At 38.8% G+C, this 17,724-nt stretch overlaps 1 protein-coding gene across 1 annotated transcript; it reads right to left on the reverse strand.

The window, feature by feature from the left end:
* Nucleotides 1–13,503: 13,503 nt before the first annotated feature.
* LOC122992765 (heat shock 70 kDa protein 12A-like) lies at nucleotides 13,504–15,931 on the reverse strand. Its single transcript, XM_044366674.1, has 4 exons — nucleotides 15,619–15,931; nucleotides 15,054–15,278; nucleotides 14,805–14,976; nucleotides 13,504–14,582 (listed from the first exon to the last, which is right to left on the reverse strand). Exons 1-4 carry the CDS (start codon nucleotides 15,898–15,900, stop codon nucleotides 13,504–13,506), a joined length of 1,758 nt encoding a protein of 585 aa, XP_044222609.1. The 5' UTR covers nucleotides 15,901–15,931.
* Between the last annotated feature and the right edge of the window lie 1,793 nt (nucleotides 15,932–17,724).

A 17,724-nucleotide genomic window follows, 5' to 3' on the forward strand; every position in this document is an offset into this window, starting at 1 on the left:
AGGCTCACTAAGACAAACACTCGACTCCATCGCCCCCTTAAAAAAGAAGATAATAAAACATAAGAGGTTAGCTCCATGGTATAACTCCCAAACCCGCAAATTAAAGCAAACATCGCGAAAATTGGAAAGGATTTGGCGTTCCACTAAAGTAGAAGAATCTCGCTTAGTCTGGCAAGATAGTCTTAAAACATATAGGAAGGCCCTCTGTAATGCCAGAGCCGCCTATTACTCAGCATTAATAGAAGAGAATAAAAACAGCCCTAGGTTCCTTTTCAGCACTTTGGCTGACAAAGAGTCATAACTCTACTGATCCATGTATTCCTATAGCTCTTAGTAGTAACGACTTTATGAGCTTCTTTAATGATAAAATTCTAACTATTAGAGACAAAATTATCCACCTCCTGCCCTCAACAGGCACCGTTCTCTCCCCAAACACAGGAACCTTGGTAACGGCAGTAAATCCTGACATATATTTGGACTGTTTTTCTCCAGTAGACTTGTCTGAACTAACTTCAGTGATTTGTTCAGCTAAACCATCGACCTGTCTCTTAGATCCCATCCCAACTAGGCTGCTTAAGGAAGCCTTACCCTTAGTGAGCACTTCTTTACTAGATATGATCAATCTGTCTTTAGTACCACAGTCCTTTAAAGTAGCTGTAATTAAACCTCTTCTTAAGAAGCCTACTCTCGATTCAGGTGTTTTAGCCAATTATAGACCTATATCTAACCTTCCATTTCTATCTAAGATCCTTGAGAAAGCAGTCTCTTATCAGTTATGTGACTTTCTATGTAACAATAGTTTATTTGAGGATTTTCAGTCAGGATTTAGAGGCATCATAGCACAGAGACAGCACTGGTGAAAGTCACAAATGACCTCCTAACTCCATTGGACAAAGGATTTGTCTCTATACTTGTCCTGTTAGATCTTAGTGCTGCATTCAACACAATTGACCATCAAATCCTTTTGCAGAGACTGGAACATCTAATTGGCATTAAAGGAACTGCATTAAGCTGGTTTAAGTCCTATTTATCAGACCGATTTCAGTTTGTACATGTTAATGATGAATCCTCCGTGAAGGCAAAAGTTAGACACAGAGTTCCACAAGGTTCTGTACTTGGACCAATTCTATTCACCTTATATATGCTTCCTTTAGGTAATATTATTAGGAAACATTCCATAAATTTTCATTGTTACGCAGATGATACCCAATTATATTTATCAATGAAGCCAGATGAACCCAATCAGTTAAACAAACTCCAAACATGCCTTAACGACATAAAGACCTGGATGACCTGCAATTTTCTACTACTAAATTCAGATAAAACTGAAGTTATTGTGCTTGGCCCTAAACATCTTAGAAACACATTATCTAATGATAAAGCTACTCTGGATGGCATTACCCTGGCCTCCAGCACCACCGTAAGGATTCTGGGAGTTATCTTTGATCAGGATATGTCCTTTAACTGCCACATAAATCAAATCTCAAGGACTGCCTTTTTTCACTTACGTAATATCACAAAAATCAGGCACATCCTGTCCCTAAAAGATGCAGAAAAACTAGTTCACGCATTTGTTACTTCTAGGCTGGATTATTGCAATTCCTTATTAGGCTGCCCTAACAAGTCTCTAAAGACTCTCCAGCTGGTCCAGAATGCAGCTGCACGTGTTCTGACTAAAACTAGAAAAAGAGACCACATTTCTCCCATTTTAGCTTCACTACATTGGCTTCCTGTAAAATTTAGAATAGAATTTAAAATCCTTCTCCTAACTTACAAAGCCCTTAATGGTCAGGCACCATCATATCTTGAAGAGCTCATAATACCGTATTATCCCACTAGAACACTGCGCTCCCAGTATGCAGGCTTACTGGTGGTCCCTACAGTCTTTAAAAGTAGAATGGGAGGCAGAGCCTTCAGCTATCAGGCTCCTCTTCTATGGAACCATCTACCGGATTCAGTCCGGGGTGCAGACACCCTCTCTATGTTTACGAGTAGGCTTAAAACTTTCCTTTTTGATAAAGCTTATAGTTAGGGCTGACCAGGCTCGCCTTGGATCAGCCCTTAGTTATGCTGCTATAGGCCTAGACTGCTGGGGGACTTCCCATGATGCACTGAGCTCCTCTCTCCTCCTCCTCCTCTCCATCTGTATGCATTCATGTAACATCAATGCATGTCACTAACTTTGCTTCTTCCCCGGAGTTTTTTGTGCTTTCTCATCTCACAGGAAAACCTGAGTCCCGGGCCGAACCTTCGCGGTCCTTCACAGTCCTGATGGCATCCTTCCCTGGCTGTTGCTGCTTGTGCTTGTTGTTGTTGTTGTTGTGATTGTTTTTCTTCTGTCCCCCCTCCCCCTTTCCCTCTCTCTTTCTCTCTCTCAACCCAACCGGTCAAAGCAGATGGCCGCCCACCAAGAGCCGGGGTCTGCTTGAGGTTTCTACCCGTTAAAGGGGAGTTTTTCCTTACCGCTGTCGCCAAGTGCTTGCTCATGGGGGAATTGTTGGGTCTCTGTATATTAAAGAGTACGGTCTTGACCTGCTCTATGTGAAAAGTGCCTTGAGATGACTTCTGTTGTGATATGGCGTTTATATAAATAAAAATTGATTGAAATTGATTGATTGATAATTAGTGGATGTTCTCTAGCGCCACATTGTGGACACAGGAAGTGATAGTTATCTCCTACATGCAATGTCCAATATTCATGAAAATGTATGTCCATGTCAGGTGCCCTCTGGTAAATGTATCGCTTCAAAAATATTTCACTTATGTAATATTGCCTATGTGCAATAGAAAGTGGAAATGACACATAGATCATCAAATGTATACACACTTTCTAATAAGTCATCTCCAACGCCACATACTGCACACAGGAAACAATATTTCACCCATTAACAAAGTGTCCGATAATTCTGAAAATTTAGAATATAAAAATAAAATAAATTTAGAACCATGTCAACATAAAGTGCAGTGAATGGACGGTATATGCAGTTGAGAGCCACGTGTTCAGTTCCAACAATCTGCTGAATCTCTCAGCTCCTCTTCTGACTGGTAATAGAGGGCCTCTGATAAACACTTCAGCATTCAGAGAGCTGACTGTGTTCAACAGATCAATAAAGTCTTGTTTCAGCATTTCAGACTGTTGTTTCACAACATCATTGGTCCCTATGTGCACTATGATGTTTTTCACATTTGGATGTGCAGCCACAATATACAGGATTCTTTTAGTCATGTCAGAGACCATATCTTTGGGAAAGCAGAGTATTTTGGTGTTCTTACTGCACATGCTTCTTAAATCTTTTACATCTTTTCACCCACAATCAGAGGGTGACCTCCATTAGTATTTTTCATTGTTAAATCAAGCTTCAGTTACATATGCTATGGTCCAAAGATGTAGACTTGGCTTTTTAGCAACTATTCAGTAGGAATTGTCACTAATGTGAATTTTACACTGTTTACCTCTCTGAGTCTCTAGGTTAACCCAGGTTGAGAATGTGGTTACATTGCATGTACAGTAAAACTTTACAGGGTCTAAATATTGACTATATATATATATATATATATATATATATATATATATATATATGAATGAGCAAATAAAACTTGTATGTTGGATATGTCACCATTTCATAATCTTAAAAATGTTGAAGCTATGACTGGTAAAACAAATTCTCTGTTTTTTTTGTAAGGAATTATATCATTATAGTCTATTGAAATTGGACTTAAAAATGTTGGATTTTTCATACATTTGAAAGTGTGACTATATTTAAACAAACTTTTTATAGGAAATGATGAACTTTGACTTTTAAAGTCTAGACCACATACCTTCAAAAGTGGAACTTAAAGACAAGAATAAGAAATACTTATTGAATATTATTATTAAACTTCATACTTCAACAGTGGTGGAAGAAATACTGTTTTGCTTACCTACAGTACGTAAATGAAACAATAAAACATATACCTTAAATCAATATTTCACTGCATTTGTTAATAATAAACTTTAAACCATGGAGGGAGGACTGTTAAAGTTAATCTAAATGTCAAAAGTCCTTTTAAATAATAGTTGTGTGAAATTATTGCTGTGTTAAAATGAAAGCAGTGTTTAAAGGTTGTAGCTGCTCAAAGTGAAGATTAGACCTTATCTGTTATGGATTTTATAGCAATGACTCTTATTGTTGCTGTCGAGTGACAATCTCATAATACCAGTTTTGGAGATTACCCTTGTTTTTTCCCATTGTCACATTTCATTTTGTGGCAACTCAAAACTTGTACTTAAAATGGTGCAATTTCATCACATCAAATAATTCTTAACAGAAAACTCACCCATATGTACATTGAAATAGTTATTGGTCTCTGTAATTGTTCCTCCTGTTCATACTTGCCCTGAAATACTGTCAGACTTAAATGTAAGTGATATGAATCAAATACTCAGTCCCCGTTTTGTGAAAAAGTATATTGTTGAATTCAACTTAGGCTAGAATGAAGGTTTGATAGCCTGAGTTAGACAAAATCAAGTGGGTACCCTCCACATTTGTAGCTTTTTCAATATGAAGTTCCTAAAATAAAGAACTTCAAAAAACAAGACAAAACAGACCAAAACAACAGAAGAAAATGTAAACAACACAAGTTAGCCTTCCATTATATTGTAGACATGGACTTTCAGAACTGTATGTTCGTTTTGTGGTTGGTGGAGAGAAACTGTGGCGCCTCACTCTGAAAACTGAATACGTGACAATGCATGCACATTATACTTCCAACATACATGTATTGTCACGTACTTAGCAGTAATTCACACAGGACTAGTTCTTCTCAAACAAGCTCTGTGGTTTAGTCGGACAGGAAGTCACAGTATACAACACGCTCTGCAAAGCTCTGAGAGACTCAGACACAAAGAAGGAATCTAGAGAAAAAGAGGAAGCAAAGCAATAATCTGTATAAACATTATTACTGTATTTGTTTGAAGATTTCGTCACTGTCATTTTCCACTAAGTGAAGATTTACTGTGTCTTTGATTTGTACAATCTTAATAAGTACAAATCTTTCTTTTCAATTTTCAGACTGTCAGGATGTTGCATCCACTGATCTTACTTCTCCTATTACAGTCATGGGGAGGTCATTTCAATGAAACATGCTTGAGCTATACATGGTTGTGTGTGCATGTGGTGAAAAGCAAAGAACACAATTCAGCTTCTGACAAAAAAGAAAAAAAATCCTCTTTATGTAAGCGCAATGCATGAGATGAGATAGAAACATCGACATGAATGTAATACTGACATGAAAACTAATATTAAATTATAAAAAAGATCATTAATTCAACAAGAAAGGCTGGGTTAGAGTCTACAGTTAAGCAGCTCTGTGAGGCTGCACTTTACAACATCAAGTGAGGTTTCCAGTGTGAATTCAGTTGAAATTTACAGCATCTTCAAAAGTAATGCCTGTAATTTTTGATTTCCAAAGCGATTATAGTTCAAAAATATTTTTTGTGCACTTACCAACTGATTAAAAGTGAAAATACACAGAGTTGCCAGTTTACTTTAACTATGTCCAGATTAGCCTTGTAGGAGTATTAAAGAACAAGCGGTTGTCCTCTTACAGCCTGCATTAGTTAGTACAGATCAATTTTATATGTTTGCCTGTTATTGACTAATTGAATATACTGTTCAGTAGCTTTAACTTGTGTCATTTTAAAATATCACCTGAATAAGTGGTTCAGGAATACACAACTTTCTTCCAGAACTCCAGAACAGCACGACAGAGATTTAACATTTAAAAATTAAAGGCAAAAATGTTTTGTGGTGACAGGGTGAAAGGGTCCCTTCAGAAAACTGTAATCTTTGAAAAGCTGAAAATCTCACACTCAGTCAATCTTACAGTCAGAACACCATGAGAGAGACAAGAGTTCATTCCCACGCTCACTGTCAAATCTCATTTGGTTTCTCTTTCTGTTCATCTGTGGCTGCTAAGATAGAATCGGCACACTGGTTGTGGTTAGAAAAACAGTCTCCTGCCTCTATTGGATCGACAGACTGAGGGGGAGGTGGAGTGCTTTGCTGTGTTATCAACGCCACGTCTTAAGCAGTGTAGAGTAGCCTCTCTGAGCCTCTCGTTGAGCAAAAGGTGTTGCCGTGTATAAAGGTGTTACCGGTGATACACTGTGTTTGGGCATTCACCGACTACATGACTTGTACACCACCCCCCTTATTTATTATTTCTTTTTATTGTTTTATGGTACCTACTTCCTACTTACCTCGTGTGGGTGCAGTGGGTTTCGTTTGGTAATGATGTGTGGGTTGGTCGGTAATTGAGAGCCTCCATGTATGTTGAATGTGATTGTGTGTCGTGTATTGTATTGTATGTTTTGTGTTGGACCCCCTCGAAAATGAAATGATTCATCTCAAAGGACTATTCATTAAATAAAATTTTGTGAAACATCTGACATGTGTAGCAAAACCTTCAAGTTAAAATGAAGTGATGTGTAAGTGACCGCTGAGGGGTTGAAGCAAGCAGCAACCTCTGGGGCTGTAAAATGAAGCCAATGCTGAAGTGCAGTTCCTTGAATGGCCACTTGAGGCTACAAAAGCGAGTCAATCCCCATAGACCCCCATGTTAAAATGCCCAACTTTACAGCAGAAATAAACATGTTTACAGCCTGGAACAAAAAACAGTTTTGGTCTCTATAGCTCATGTCTGTATGGGGGGTGAAATTTTATATAACTCACCCATGCAAATTTTATTAAGCCGTAAAGTTCTGCATAATTAAGGATGTGGCTGCTTTGAGTGACAGGTTGCTAGCCGCTAGGTGGCTTGTTTCAGCAACCGGGCTTGATTCAGCCTGCCTCAGCTCCACCTCTTTGCCCATTTTGGATTAGCCAGGAGTTAGGCAGAGTCAGGCACTGCCAAGATGGTGACAGCCAGAGCTGCCCACTTTGAGCTGCTCTTCAGAAACCAATGGGTGATGTCACAGTGGCTACGTCCATATTTTTTACAGTCTATGAGTTGAAGATGTGTTTGGAAGGTGTTCTGGTAAATAATATCAGCACAGTCCAGTATAGGAAGTAACAACTGACAATTCTTTTCCTCATCTGAAAAGTAAAACCATTTATGGAGCGATACAATATAATTAGGTTGCAACTTAATTTGTTTATAATGGTCTGAATGTGTTGTTTGAAAGAGAGGACTGCATCAATCCAGAGACCCAGGCATTTGAAAGTAGCCACTTGTCCAAGAGGTGATCCATCATTAAAGGAAAAAGTCAAATGAGAAGAGTCACCAAGACCTAGTCTGGTACCAAGCAACATACTGCATGACTTCTTTTTATTCAGCAACGATTTTAGCTGTTGCAGACATATTATGGTAAATATCCTGTAAAATTAGTATCTTCGACTTTTTGGAATACCTTGCTATCATACATCATACTCTCCACTGACTCCACCAAATGTTGAAACAATGTTTTCCATTGTTTCTGGAAAGAGAATCATCCCTGGATGACAGTGATAACATCTGATAGTGGAGAATTTGACTTGAAGCCAAAGCTGCTTGCAGCTCCATCCGTCAACAGACGTTTCCACTGGGTTCAAAAAAATAACTCCTTGAGCTGTAATGTCAACTGAAAATGGCCCCATTCAACAGTAACAGTAGATTATCTGAAGTGAAATCCAGTTGTCTCTGATGAAAGTTAATAAAACTACCCGGTGTAAAAATAGTAGCAACTATGAGTACATTGTGTATAGTAGGGGAGGGGTCATGCTAGTAACCCCTCTACATCATCACTCTAACTCCATAATTCAGTACTACATAGTTCAGAGTCTTTTAACATGTTTTCAGCAATTATTTTCTAACATTAAATTAAATTCAATTTTATTCATATAGCGCCAAATCATAACAAAGGTTATCTCAGGGCAATTTTGTGGCCATCTGCCTTGACTGGTTGGGTTGAGAGAGAAAGAGGGAGAGAGGGGGAAAGAGACACAGAGAATCATAACAATAATAACAATAACAACAACAATAATATATAGAAATGACTAGTAATAATAATATTAATAATAGCCAAAGAAGATGTCAAGGCAGGACACCCACAGGACCACGCCATCATCCCTCAGACTCAGGAGTTTCCTGTGAGACAAGAAAACACCAAAACTCCAGGGAAGAAGCAAAGTTAGTACCATGCATTCATGGATGAATGCATACAGATGGAGAGGAGGAGGAGGAGAGAGGAGCTCAGTGCATCATGGGAAGTCCCCCAGCAGTCTAGGTCTATAGCAGCATAACTAAGGTCTGATCCAAGGTGAGCCTGGTCGGCCCTAACTATAAGCTTTATCAAAAAGGAAAGTTTTAAGCCTACTCTTAAACATAGAGAGGGTGTCTGCACCCGGGACCGAATCTCAAAGATGGTTCCACAAGAGAGGAGCCTGATAGCTGTGCTGGAAAGCAAAGAACACAATTAGCTACCCTATTACCTAATAGGGTACTATGAGCTCTTTAAGATATGATAGTGCCTGATCAAGGCTTTGTAGGTGAGGAGAAGGATTTTGAATTCTATTCTGGATTTTACAGGAAGCCAATGCAGTGAAGCTAAAATGGGATTTTTGTTTTTCCTAGTTTTAGTCAGAACACGTGCAGCTGCATTCTGGACCAGCTGGAGAGTCTTTAGAGACTTGTTATTGCAGCCTGATAATAAGGAATTGCAATAATCCAGCCTAGAAGTAACAAATGCGTGAACTAGTTTTTCAGCCTTTTTTAAATTTTTGCAATATTACGTAATATTGCTGTCAAATGCGGCACTAAGATCTAACAGGACAAGTATGGAGACAAATCCTTTGTCCTATGCAGTTAGGAGGTCATTAGTGACTTTCACCAGTGCTGTCTCTGTGCTATGATGCCTCTAAATCCTGACTGAAAATCTTCCAATAAACTATTGTTATGTAGAAAGTCACATAACTGATTAGAGACTGCTTTCTCGAGGATCTTAGAGAGAAATGGAAGGTTAGATATAGGTCTATAATTGGCTAAAATGCCTGAATCAAGAGTAGGCTTCTTAAGAGGAGGTTTAATTACAGCTACTTTAAAGGACTCTGGTACATAGCCTGTTACTAAAGACAGATTAATCATATCTAGTAAAGAAGTGCTCACTAAGGGTAAGACTTCCTTAAGCAGCCTAGTTGGGATGGGGTCTAAGAGACAGGTTGATGGTTTAGATGAAGAGATTGTTGAATATAGTTCTGGAAGGTTGATTGAAGAAAAACAGTCTAAATATATATCAGGTTTAACAGCTGTTTCGAAGGCTCCTGTGTTTGGGGATAAATCAGTGCCTGTTGAGTTGTTGTCTCCGCCCGTTCTCTGCCATGGAAGAGGTGGCACAAGTCCTTCAGACAAAGGACATATCAACAAAGACTGTCCAGTCCAGTGTGAGCATGCTCAGTGCACACCATCAGGGACTGCGGACAGAAGTGTCCTTCCACAGGCTGTATGAAGACGCACAGAACAATGCACTGACGCCCTGTCCTGCCCCCAGTGCGTTGACCACTGTGCCACCTTGATGATGGTGCTGGGCAACATGAATGGCGAACCCCTGAGGAGCTGTACAGAAGCAGGTTCTTTGAGGTGCTTGACATGTTAACATCTGAACTGGCTGGAAGATTCGACCAGCCCACTCTGCTCTCTTGTCTCACATGGAAAAGGTCCTGCTGGCTGCTGTCAACAAGTGAGTGTAGATAGACTTTATATGTGCAATAACTATGAGGAAAAGTCAGGTACCAGCAGCATTGTATTTTTAATTCCCAAGTGTCTGTATTTTCATTTAAAACAATTTTGTATAAATTACACAAAAGGCAGAGAAAATATAATGATTTTTTAACCTATTTCGACCACACGCGGTATTTAGATGTGATGTGTGTGTGCTTCATGGATTTATCACTATAAATCCATAGCGCTGTCCATGGATGTGAAGTAGCAGACGAATTTGCAGTTGCTCCTTTTTCTCAGTCAGTTTCATCTTGGATCTATAATATCCTCTAAATATATAATATATATATAAAATATAGGTCTACTATAAATACTCAATTCCATAGTATAGTGTAGCCTATGTATAATATAGAGTATGTTCACTGTCATGATCGAAGTGACAAGTAGCAATGTGTAGTCGAGGCAGAGCGAGACGATCAGAGACACAAGACAAGACACAGTGCTTGCATTGTTATTATTATTGTTTTAACAGGTCAGACGATGGTCTGGTTGCAATTCCCAATGACATTGCCATCCAATGCTCGGGAGACATGGACATGGCAAGACTCCACACACAGTTGGAAAAGCTCCCTAACCTTTTGACATCCCACAACTCTGTACTCAACTCCACACGCATCACAAAAGTCACTAAAATCGCCACCGTTATTGATGTTTCGGCAGCAGCGGGAGATGTCGCAGGTGTTTTTAGTGAGGTGGACAAGAACTATGTCTCTACCTCAGTGTGCCAATGTCCAATGCCACAGCTGAGAGGAGTTTCTCAATTCTCCATTGTTCGAAGACCTGCATCAGGCGGAGAAAAGGCTTAACAACCTGCTTTTCCTGCACATCCACAAAGAACTGACTGATGACTTGGACATGAACAAAGTGTTAAATAGCTTTTGCTTTGGGAGTGATAGGCACACTCAGTACTTTGGAAAATAAACCGAGGGGACTAAACCTCACTCGTTCTTACAGTTTTCAGTGGGATCTGTTGACACACACAGTCAAGCATGAGATAATTATTAGATGTGCTCTGCTTGCAGAATACTGAAGTATGAATCCCAGTCATGTTTTCCTATTAAAAAATTTAATTTTCAATGTAAATTGTTAAAATGTTAATTTAAATGCTCTTATTACCGCCACTCACAATAGTGACCAATAAAACCTGCCTGCTACTTTTCAGGTTATACATTTACTTTCTGAGAGTTAGTACAGTTTTTATGTATAATACGTTATCAACTTGTGCTGAAGAGATTTACTTAGTGTCACACTAAACCTTGCTCTGCTGCGGTGCTGTCTATTTGTATGTTAACAGGCATATTGAATGTAAAGACTTCGTTTTAATATAGCATGAATTGTGATTGTCTTTCGAACCGTATTAAAAAAAAATATTGACTAGTTTGTTGGTTGATTTGTTACAGTGTAACAGTTCTCAGAGTGAGAAACATAAGGGTCTGTATCAACACGAGCCAGTACGCTCCTTCTGAGTCGAATCTTTTAAGCTGTTTGGTGGCAGACCACTGCACTAAAACAAAACAAAACAAAAAAAGCTGCTACCATTTTGATCGGGAAGTACTCTGATGAGAACAGGGAGTGCATTTCTTACCATATTTTACTTGTACAACAACAGTAAGCTAGGCTGAGACTGAAAGGAAGTTGACATGGAAAAGTTAACTAGCCTATTACGTCATCCAAAGCTGGATGTCTCCCTGTTTCAAACTCATTCCGGCGCCGACTCTTTGTCAGCCTGGCCAAAGTGCTGAAAAAGAACCTATGGCTGTTTTTATTCTCCTCTATTAATGATGAGTAATAGGCTGCTCTGGCATTACAGAGGGCCTTCCTATATGTTTTAAGACTAAGCGAGATTCTTCTGGTTTGGTGGAAGGCCAAAGCCTTTCAAATTATCGCAATGTTTGCTTTAATTTGCAGGTTTGGGAGTTATCCCATGGAGCTAACCTCTTATGTTTTAGTATCTTCTTTTTTAAAAGGGGCGATGGAGTCGATTGTCATTCGCAGTGAGCCTGCGGCACTATCAACAAGTTTATCAATTTGGGAGGATCTAAGGCTGCAGGCTGGCTCATACGGGGTCAACATATCTTTTATGTAGCTTGGAGTCAGTCCCAGAAGTACTTTAAAAGTGATCAGTAAAATCTAAAAATCAATTCTAAAATGAACAGGGAGCCAATGGAGAGAAGCAAGGATTGGGGTGATGTGATGTTGTCTGTTAAAACCAGTAAGATGCCTAGCTGCTGCATTCTGAACTAGTTGGAGGTGAGAGAGGGATTCATTAACCATATCAAAAGCTCAAAATATTTATGACCATTATTTGATTCCATAAAATATCAGCTTTTCTAGTGCAGCTGATAAAAGGTCATCAAATACCAGAAACACCATATCCTCATAGTCCAACTACATTTATTGTAATATCAGAGAAAACATGCATACTGGTCTGAGTCCAAAGACAGAAGAACCTGGAACAAAATAACACAAACATATTTATACTTACAGTCAGTCTTAATCAATAACTCCAAATATGGTGTCATGCTTGTCTAGACAGCTTACTGTCTCCTTAATTTCCATTTATAATGCAACAAACACATGCACAGGGCGTGATCTGCAGTCAATTTCATACATTATCCTAATGAGTACATAATGTTGTCCTACAGTGACATTGTAATTTCAGGGTATAATAAGTTAGAATAGTAATATAATTTTATATGTTTCATATCTAAACATCATAATAAATCTATAGGTGTTTGGGGCCCTTTTAGCTAGGAGCCCCAGGCTTTGCCTAGTGGTAAAGTTTGCCTCTGTATACTGCAGTATGTCGTCTCATTTTGCACTACTTTCTTTAAAGGAGAAAAAGATCACAGTATTCCCAGTACGAACAAGGCTCCGCTTCCTTTACATCTGCTAATGTTACCTGGACTGATGGACACTGTTCACATCAGTTTATTAGATTATTCCTTCAAATATTATATAGATGGTCTTTGGACAAATAATGTGTGTCATGAGGAGAGAATGTGTAGAGTCAGTTGTGATCTCAGTGAAAAAGAACTTTATTTAGAGCACAACCTAAAGACAAAAACAAAACAATTAAAGACACAAAAACATCTTCAAAGAAAAACTGAAGACTTTATTGGATAATTACTTAAAGATAAAATATTAAAGTTATTTAGACATACATTGTTCTTCATCAATGTACAGCAAACAATATCAGCATAAACAAATACAATATATGATACAAAGTCACATTTTATGATACAGTACTGTCCCCATAATTACCAGTCTGATTAACTCATCACTATTCTTAGAAGCTCAGTTTTATGTGTCTCCACATTGTTACTGGGGTTATTGTATTTTACATTGTGGTCTGTAACATTTTCACTATTTTCACGCTTCATTTGTTGCAATGCAATTATTCATCAATGGGGATAAACAACGAGTGATGTGGTGTGAACAATTCATCAAGATCTCCACCATTTAAGAGTGTAGTTTCTGTTGTCATAGAAATGAGCGCACGTATGCTTGATAAATGAGAGCCCTGGTGCTTACTGTTAGTATGGCATCAACTGTAAAAAATGATCATCAAATGCTTTGGAAGTCAACACTTCAACATTAGCAATTAACATCAAAGAATCTAAAATCTGCCTTTTGAATTTAGTCCTCAGGAGAATCTGAACAGTAACTGTTAGATTCAGGTAATTTAATGTACAACACCTAAATTATTATTATGAAACTCTTTGTATAAAAATGATTCTTCTAATCCAGTTCTAATCCAGATAACATTTAGCCTGTCAAGGGCACTGCTGCATTTTGGATGCTTTTGAAACATCCTGGTGCTTTGGTCATGAAGTCCATCTTGATTGATTCTGTTGACCCAGAAACCTTGTCAGTGGCTGTGGCTGTTATCTCTGTGGATCCAAACTTAATTTCCAATTTGACCTGACGCTTCGTGCCACCTTTAGTGTCAGGCATGCTAACACCAAATGAACCGACTTCCTCTATTCCCCACTCATCCACATACTTTGGATTCTTTCTCTCAGTGCGATAAAAGCTCATACTCATTCTTGTCTGATTAGCTCTTACTGGATTAAAGATGTGCTCTCTGACTTCATCCCAACCAACATCTTCACCTTCTTCCACTAGTGTGCTGAAGATATCATTACACCATTCACCCTCTTCAGTTGTGAATTTCTTTCCTGCCTTATGCTTGGACTCATCAAAGGGCTCACTGACAGAAACCCCATAAGTGAAATCACTTTTCCGGGATGCCACCACCTGTGGGTTTCTTCCAAACATTACGGCTCCCTTCACGATTGCTTCTTGAGCCCTAAAAGGGCACAGAACTTTACACTGACTACCAAACTGATCAGTAATGTGTCGATGCAGAATCATGCTTGAAGAGTAACCTCCAACTAACAGAATGTACTCGATACTGAAATCTTTGTTGAAGATGTCACTGAGACTCTTGGTGATGCCTCTCAGACTCTCATCAAAGAAAGACCTCAGTTTCTCTTTAGAGATTTTGATCGAGCCATCATTCCAGGACGCACCTTGCATGGTTTCAAAGTACTTTTCAATTTCTTTCTTTTTCTGAGCTAATGTTCCTAGATTAACTGAGCAGGTAATCTGAACATCTTCATCTGCTTGTTTCAAATGTGTGAAATCATACATTATTTTCTGAACCTCATTGGGATGTTTTTTTTCATATTCATCCCAGACACCATCAGAGAAGATTTCTTTGAGGAAATCTTTGAATTTCTTGTCGACAGTTTGTCCTCCCATATCATTTCCAGAGGCCTTGTGCAGCTCCTTCAGGGCTCCTCCATCCAGCACTTCATGTACAGTTATGTCAATGGTTCCACCTGCAACACAGAGGAAGTGCTTAAAACTGACTAACTACAGCATTTGTACAAACAATAACTTCTTACACATCCAGACACTTTACTCAAAGCCAAACATCAGACAATAATGCTTCAACATACATATTTCTTGTCTGTAGAATTTTAAATTGTGCATGTTCTTGAGAGTGTAAACAAAAGCTTGTATGTGAATAAAGGTTTGTATAATTGTCAACAATACATTACCTCCACAATCAACAACAATGTACTGTGTTCCTGGAGTTTGCTCCAGTGCAGCTTTGTCATGGTTTTCTGTTATGAAACCTTCAGCTGGCAGCTTCTTACACCAGACTGAGGCTGCCTCTGGTTCCAGTGCTATCACCAGTCTGTCTTCTGTTCCATTGGACACAATACCAGCCTAGAAGAAAAATGAAAAGTCATTAGTTTCTTTTACTATTTCATAATTTCAGTGCTTTTTGGAGAAAATGTGCTCACCTTAGTTGCAGCTTCTCGCATGAACTGCTTAGCTGAAGAATCCCAGATCGCAGGTACAGTCAGCACCCAGGTGAAATCAGACGCAATGAACTTCATCCCTGCTGTGTTGTCACTAATGGTTTTTAGTGCATCTTCCTTCAGGTAACTCAGAGCTGCTGTGAAGACCTTCATGGCATTCATTGACTTTCCGTTTGCAGCTTTAATCGTCACATCCCTGTTGAGTTTCTGGTGATGATTGACAAGATGTTTGTTCATATACACACAGTTCTCAGTTTATTAGGTTCACTGAGGTTAAACTAATGTAGTTTAATACAACAGCCCTGCAGTAACTTCTTCCTTCATGAAAATTCTGTTTTTTATTCCCTCTTTCCCTCCCAAAAAACTTAATGCAGTTTTACAAAAAACACAAAACATTTTGTACTAATTATCATTACTATACAGACCCAGATATTTTTAACAATCTGTACATGCATAATCGTCCTTTATTCATTTACTTGACATAAGTATGAAACTATCTTATTCACAATTTATGGTACATTTAATTATACAGATCATTTTTACTCACTTTGCCATAGAGGGCCATCTTGAAGGCTTCAAAGTAGTAGTGTTGCTTTGCCTCTTCTCCACACATCTTGATATATGCTGCTCTGGCTTCATAACCAAACTTGAGGAATTCTTCATCTTCATTGAACAGGATGCAGGTCGGAGTCTTTGGGGTGTCCAGTCCCAGCTCTTTTCCCCACCGCTTCAAATTGGGTTCAATCTGCTCCTCACTGGATGTTAGACTGAAAGCATATCCACTGTATGCAGTGCCGAAGTCTATCGCTATGATGAATGAGTCACCCATTGTAGAAACAGGTCCAGCTAGTCTAAGTGAAGAGAAAGTCAAAGTGCCAATGAACAGCAGTCAGTGTATTTATTTGTTTTCTCTCTGTAAGCTCCGCCCCCTGGTTTTATTGTATTTGATCATTTCCTCAAACTAGATAAGAAGGAAGTAAAAGCTGTGTTAAGTTTTTGTTTAGCAAATGTCTCAAATGTCTTTATGAAAGGTTGAGTGGAGTGAAATACTGCCTGCAGATTTGAATCCGTGTATCATACAAACTATTAAATTTCAGCACAAAAGACAGAAATAAAAGCTACTTGTTAATTTTTTGTTAAATGAGTTTGATAGCTCTCTTTCTGTCTCTCTTTCTGATGAATCCTTAAATATAGAGAAACAACTTGATGATGCAGCATCAGATTAATGTACATACATTAATCTACGTGTGGAACGTACAAGTTATTTAAGAGAATTTGTGGCATTCACCTTTTATTTTTTACTTAGAATTTACAAACAAAATAAACTAGTTCAGACGAGTCATGAACAGACAGTCAATCATGTTCCTTCACTGGATGCTTGGGAAGTTTTCCCACATGACATCAAATCTGTTGACATGTAGAAGCAGAAAATCTGAGTCTGATTTTAGAGGCTCAGTCTGTTCATCAGAGATCACTTTTTACTGCAACATTAACCAAAACCTGCAGGCTTTTATTTGAGTGTAGATACATGTGTTAGATACATTTCAACAACTTCAGTGTATCTCGTATCTCAGACAGCTTAACAATAATAATAATAATAATATAATAATAATAATAATAATAATGATGATGTGCATAAAGCCAGGCCTTATTATAATTCTCAGCATCTACTCCTTGTACTCCCCATCAGACCTGCTGCACCCTCTCTCTATCTTTCTCCTCACTGAGAACATATTAGGGTGTTTGTTGAGTCATCATCACTGATCATGGTGGTCAGAGTTCAGATTGAGATACTGGTCTGTGTGGCTGGGTCTTACTCCTTAAGAATGTGTGTTCATGTAATAGGAAAAAGGAGTTTACCATCCTCTTCCTGTTCATCTGTGAACGTGATGTGTGGGTGGCTGACATGTGAGGCATGAAAATTATTTTGGGGATCCTAAAAAGTATTACAATGCTCATATAATGTGTGAGAGAGAAAGGCAACAACTTCTGAATACAGTACACAGATGGCATGTGATTCATTGGACTGGTTAAATATCTTGATTCCTTTTTTTCAAAATTCAAAAAAGTCACATATAAGTTTCAGTGTTCATAGCCACATGCACCAAGGTCAGTGATTGCTCCACTGGACATCAACAGTCTGTTTCCTTCACTGAATGCTGCAGACAGACAAAGATGGTATCCCCTGAAAAGACTCTCCAACTCCTTAAACAAAAGTTCTATTACTGGGGAAATATCGCCATCTGCAGGTCTACCATAACACCATCATGGGGGGGTTGTGTGTGCTGTATTTTATTCAGTCATGTCACCTCTGTGAGCAAGCTTGGACAAGTAAGGAGGGAAAATGAGTGAGAGAGGTAAGAGGAAAGGACAGGGGAAAACCTGTGGATCAGTAGAGGAAGCAGGACAAGAGGTGGAGAGATGATAAGCTGAGTGAGAAAGGAGTGAAAAGCAGAAGCTAAGAGAAGGAGAGAGGAGAAAAATGTTTGATGAGGAGCGAGGAGGAGAGGAGTGGAGAATTCATGACAAGAGGACAGAAGTGGAAATGTGGATTTGAGGAGTGAGGAAGAGAGAAGAAAGGGAGGATGAAGGAGAGAACAGGAAATGAGATGTGGAAACGTGGAGAAAGCAGGTGAAGAGGAAGAGCGACGAG

This window comes from Thunnus albacares, chromosome 11 (assembly GCF_914725855.1).
Source record: "Thunnus albacares chromosome 11, fThuAlb1.1, whole genome shotgun sequence".
Taxonomy (NCBI): domain Eukaryota; kingdom Metazoa; phylum Chordata; class Actinopteri; order Scombriformes; family Scombridae; genus Thunnus; species Thunnus albacares.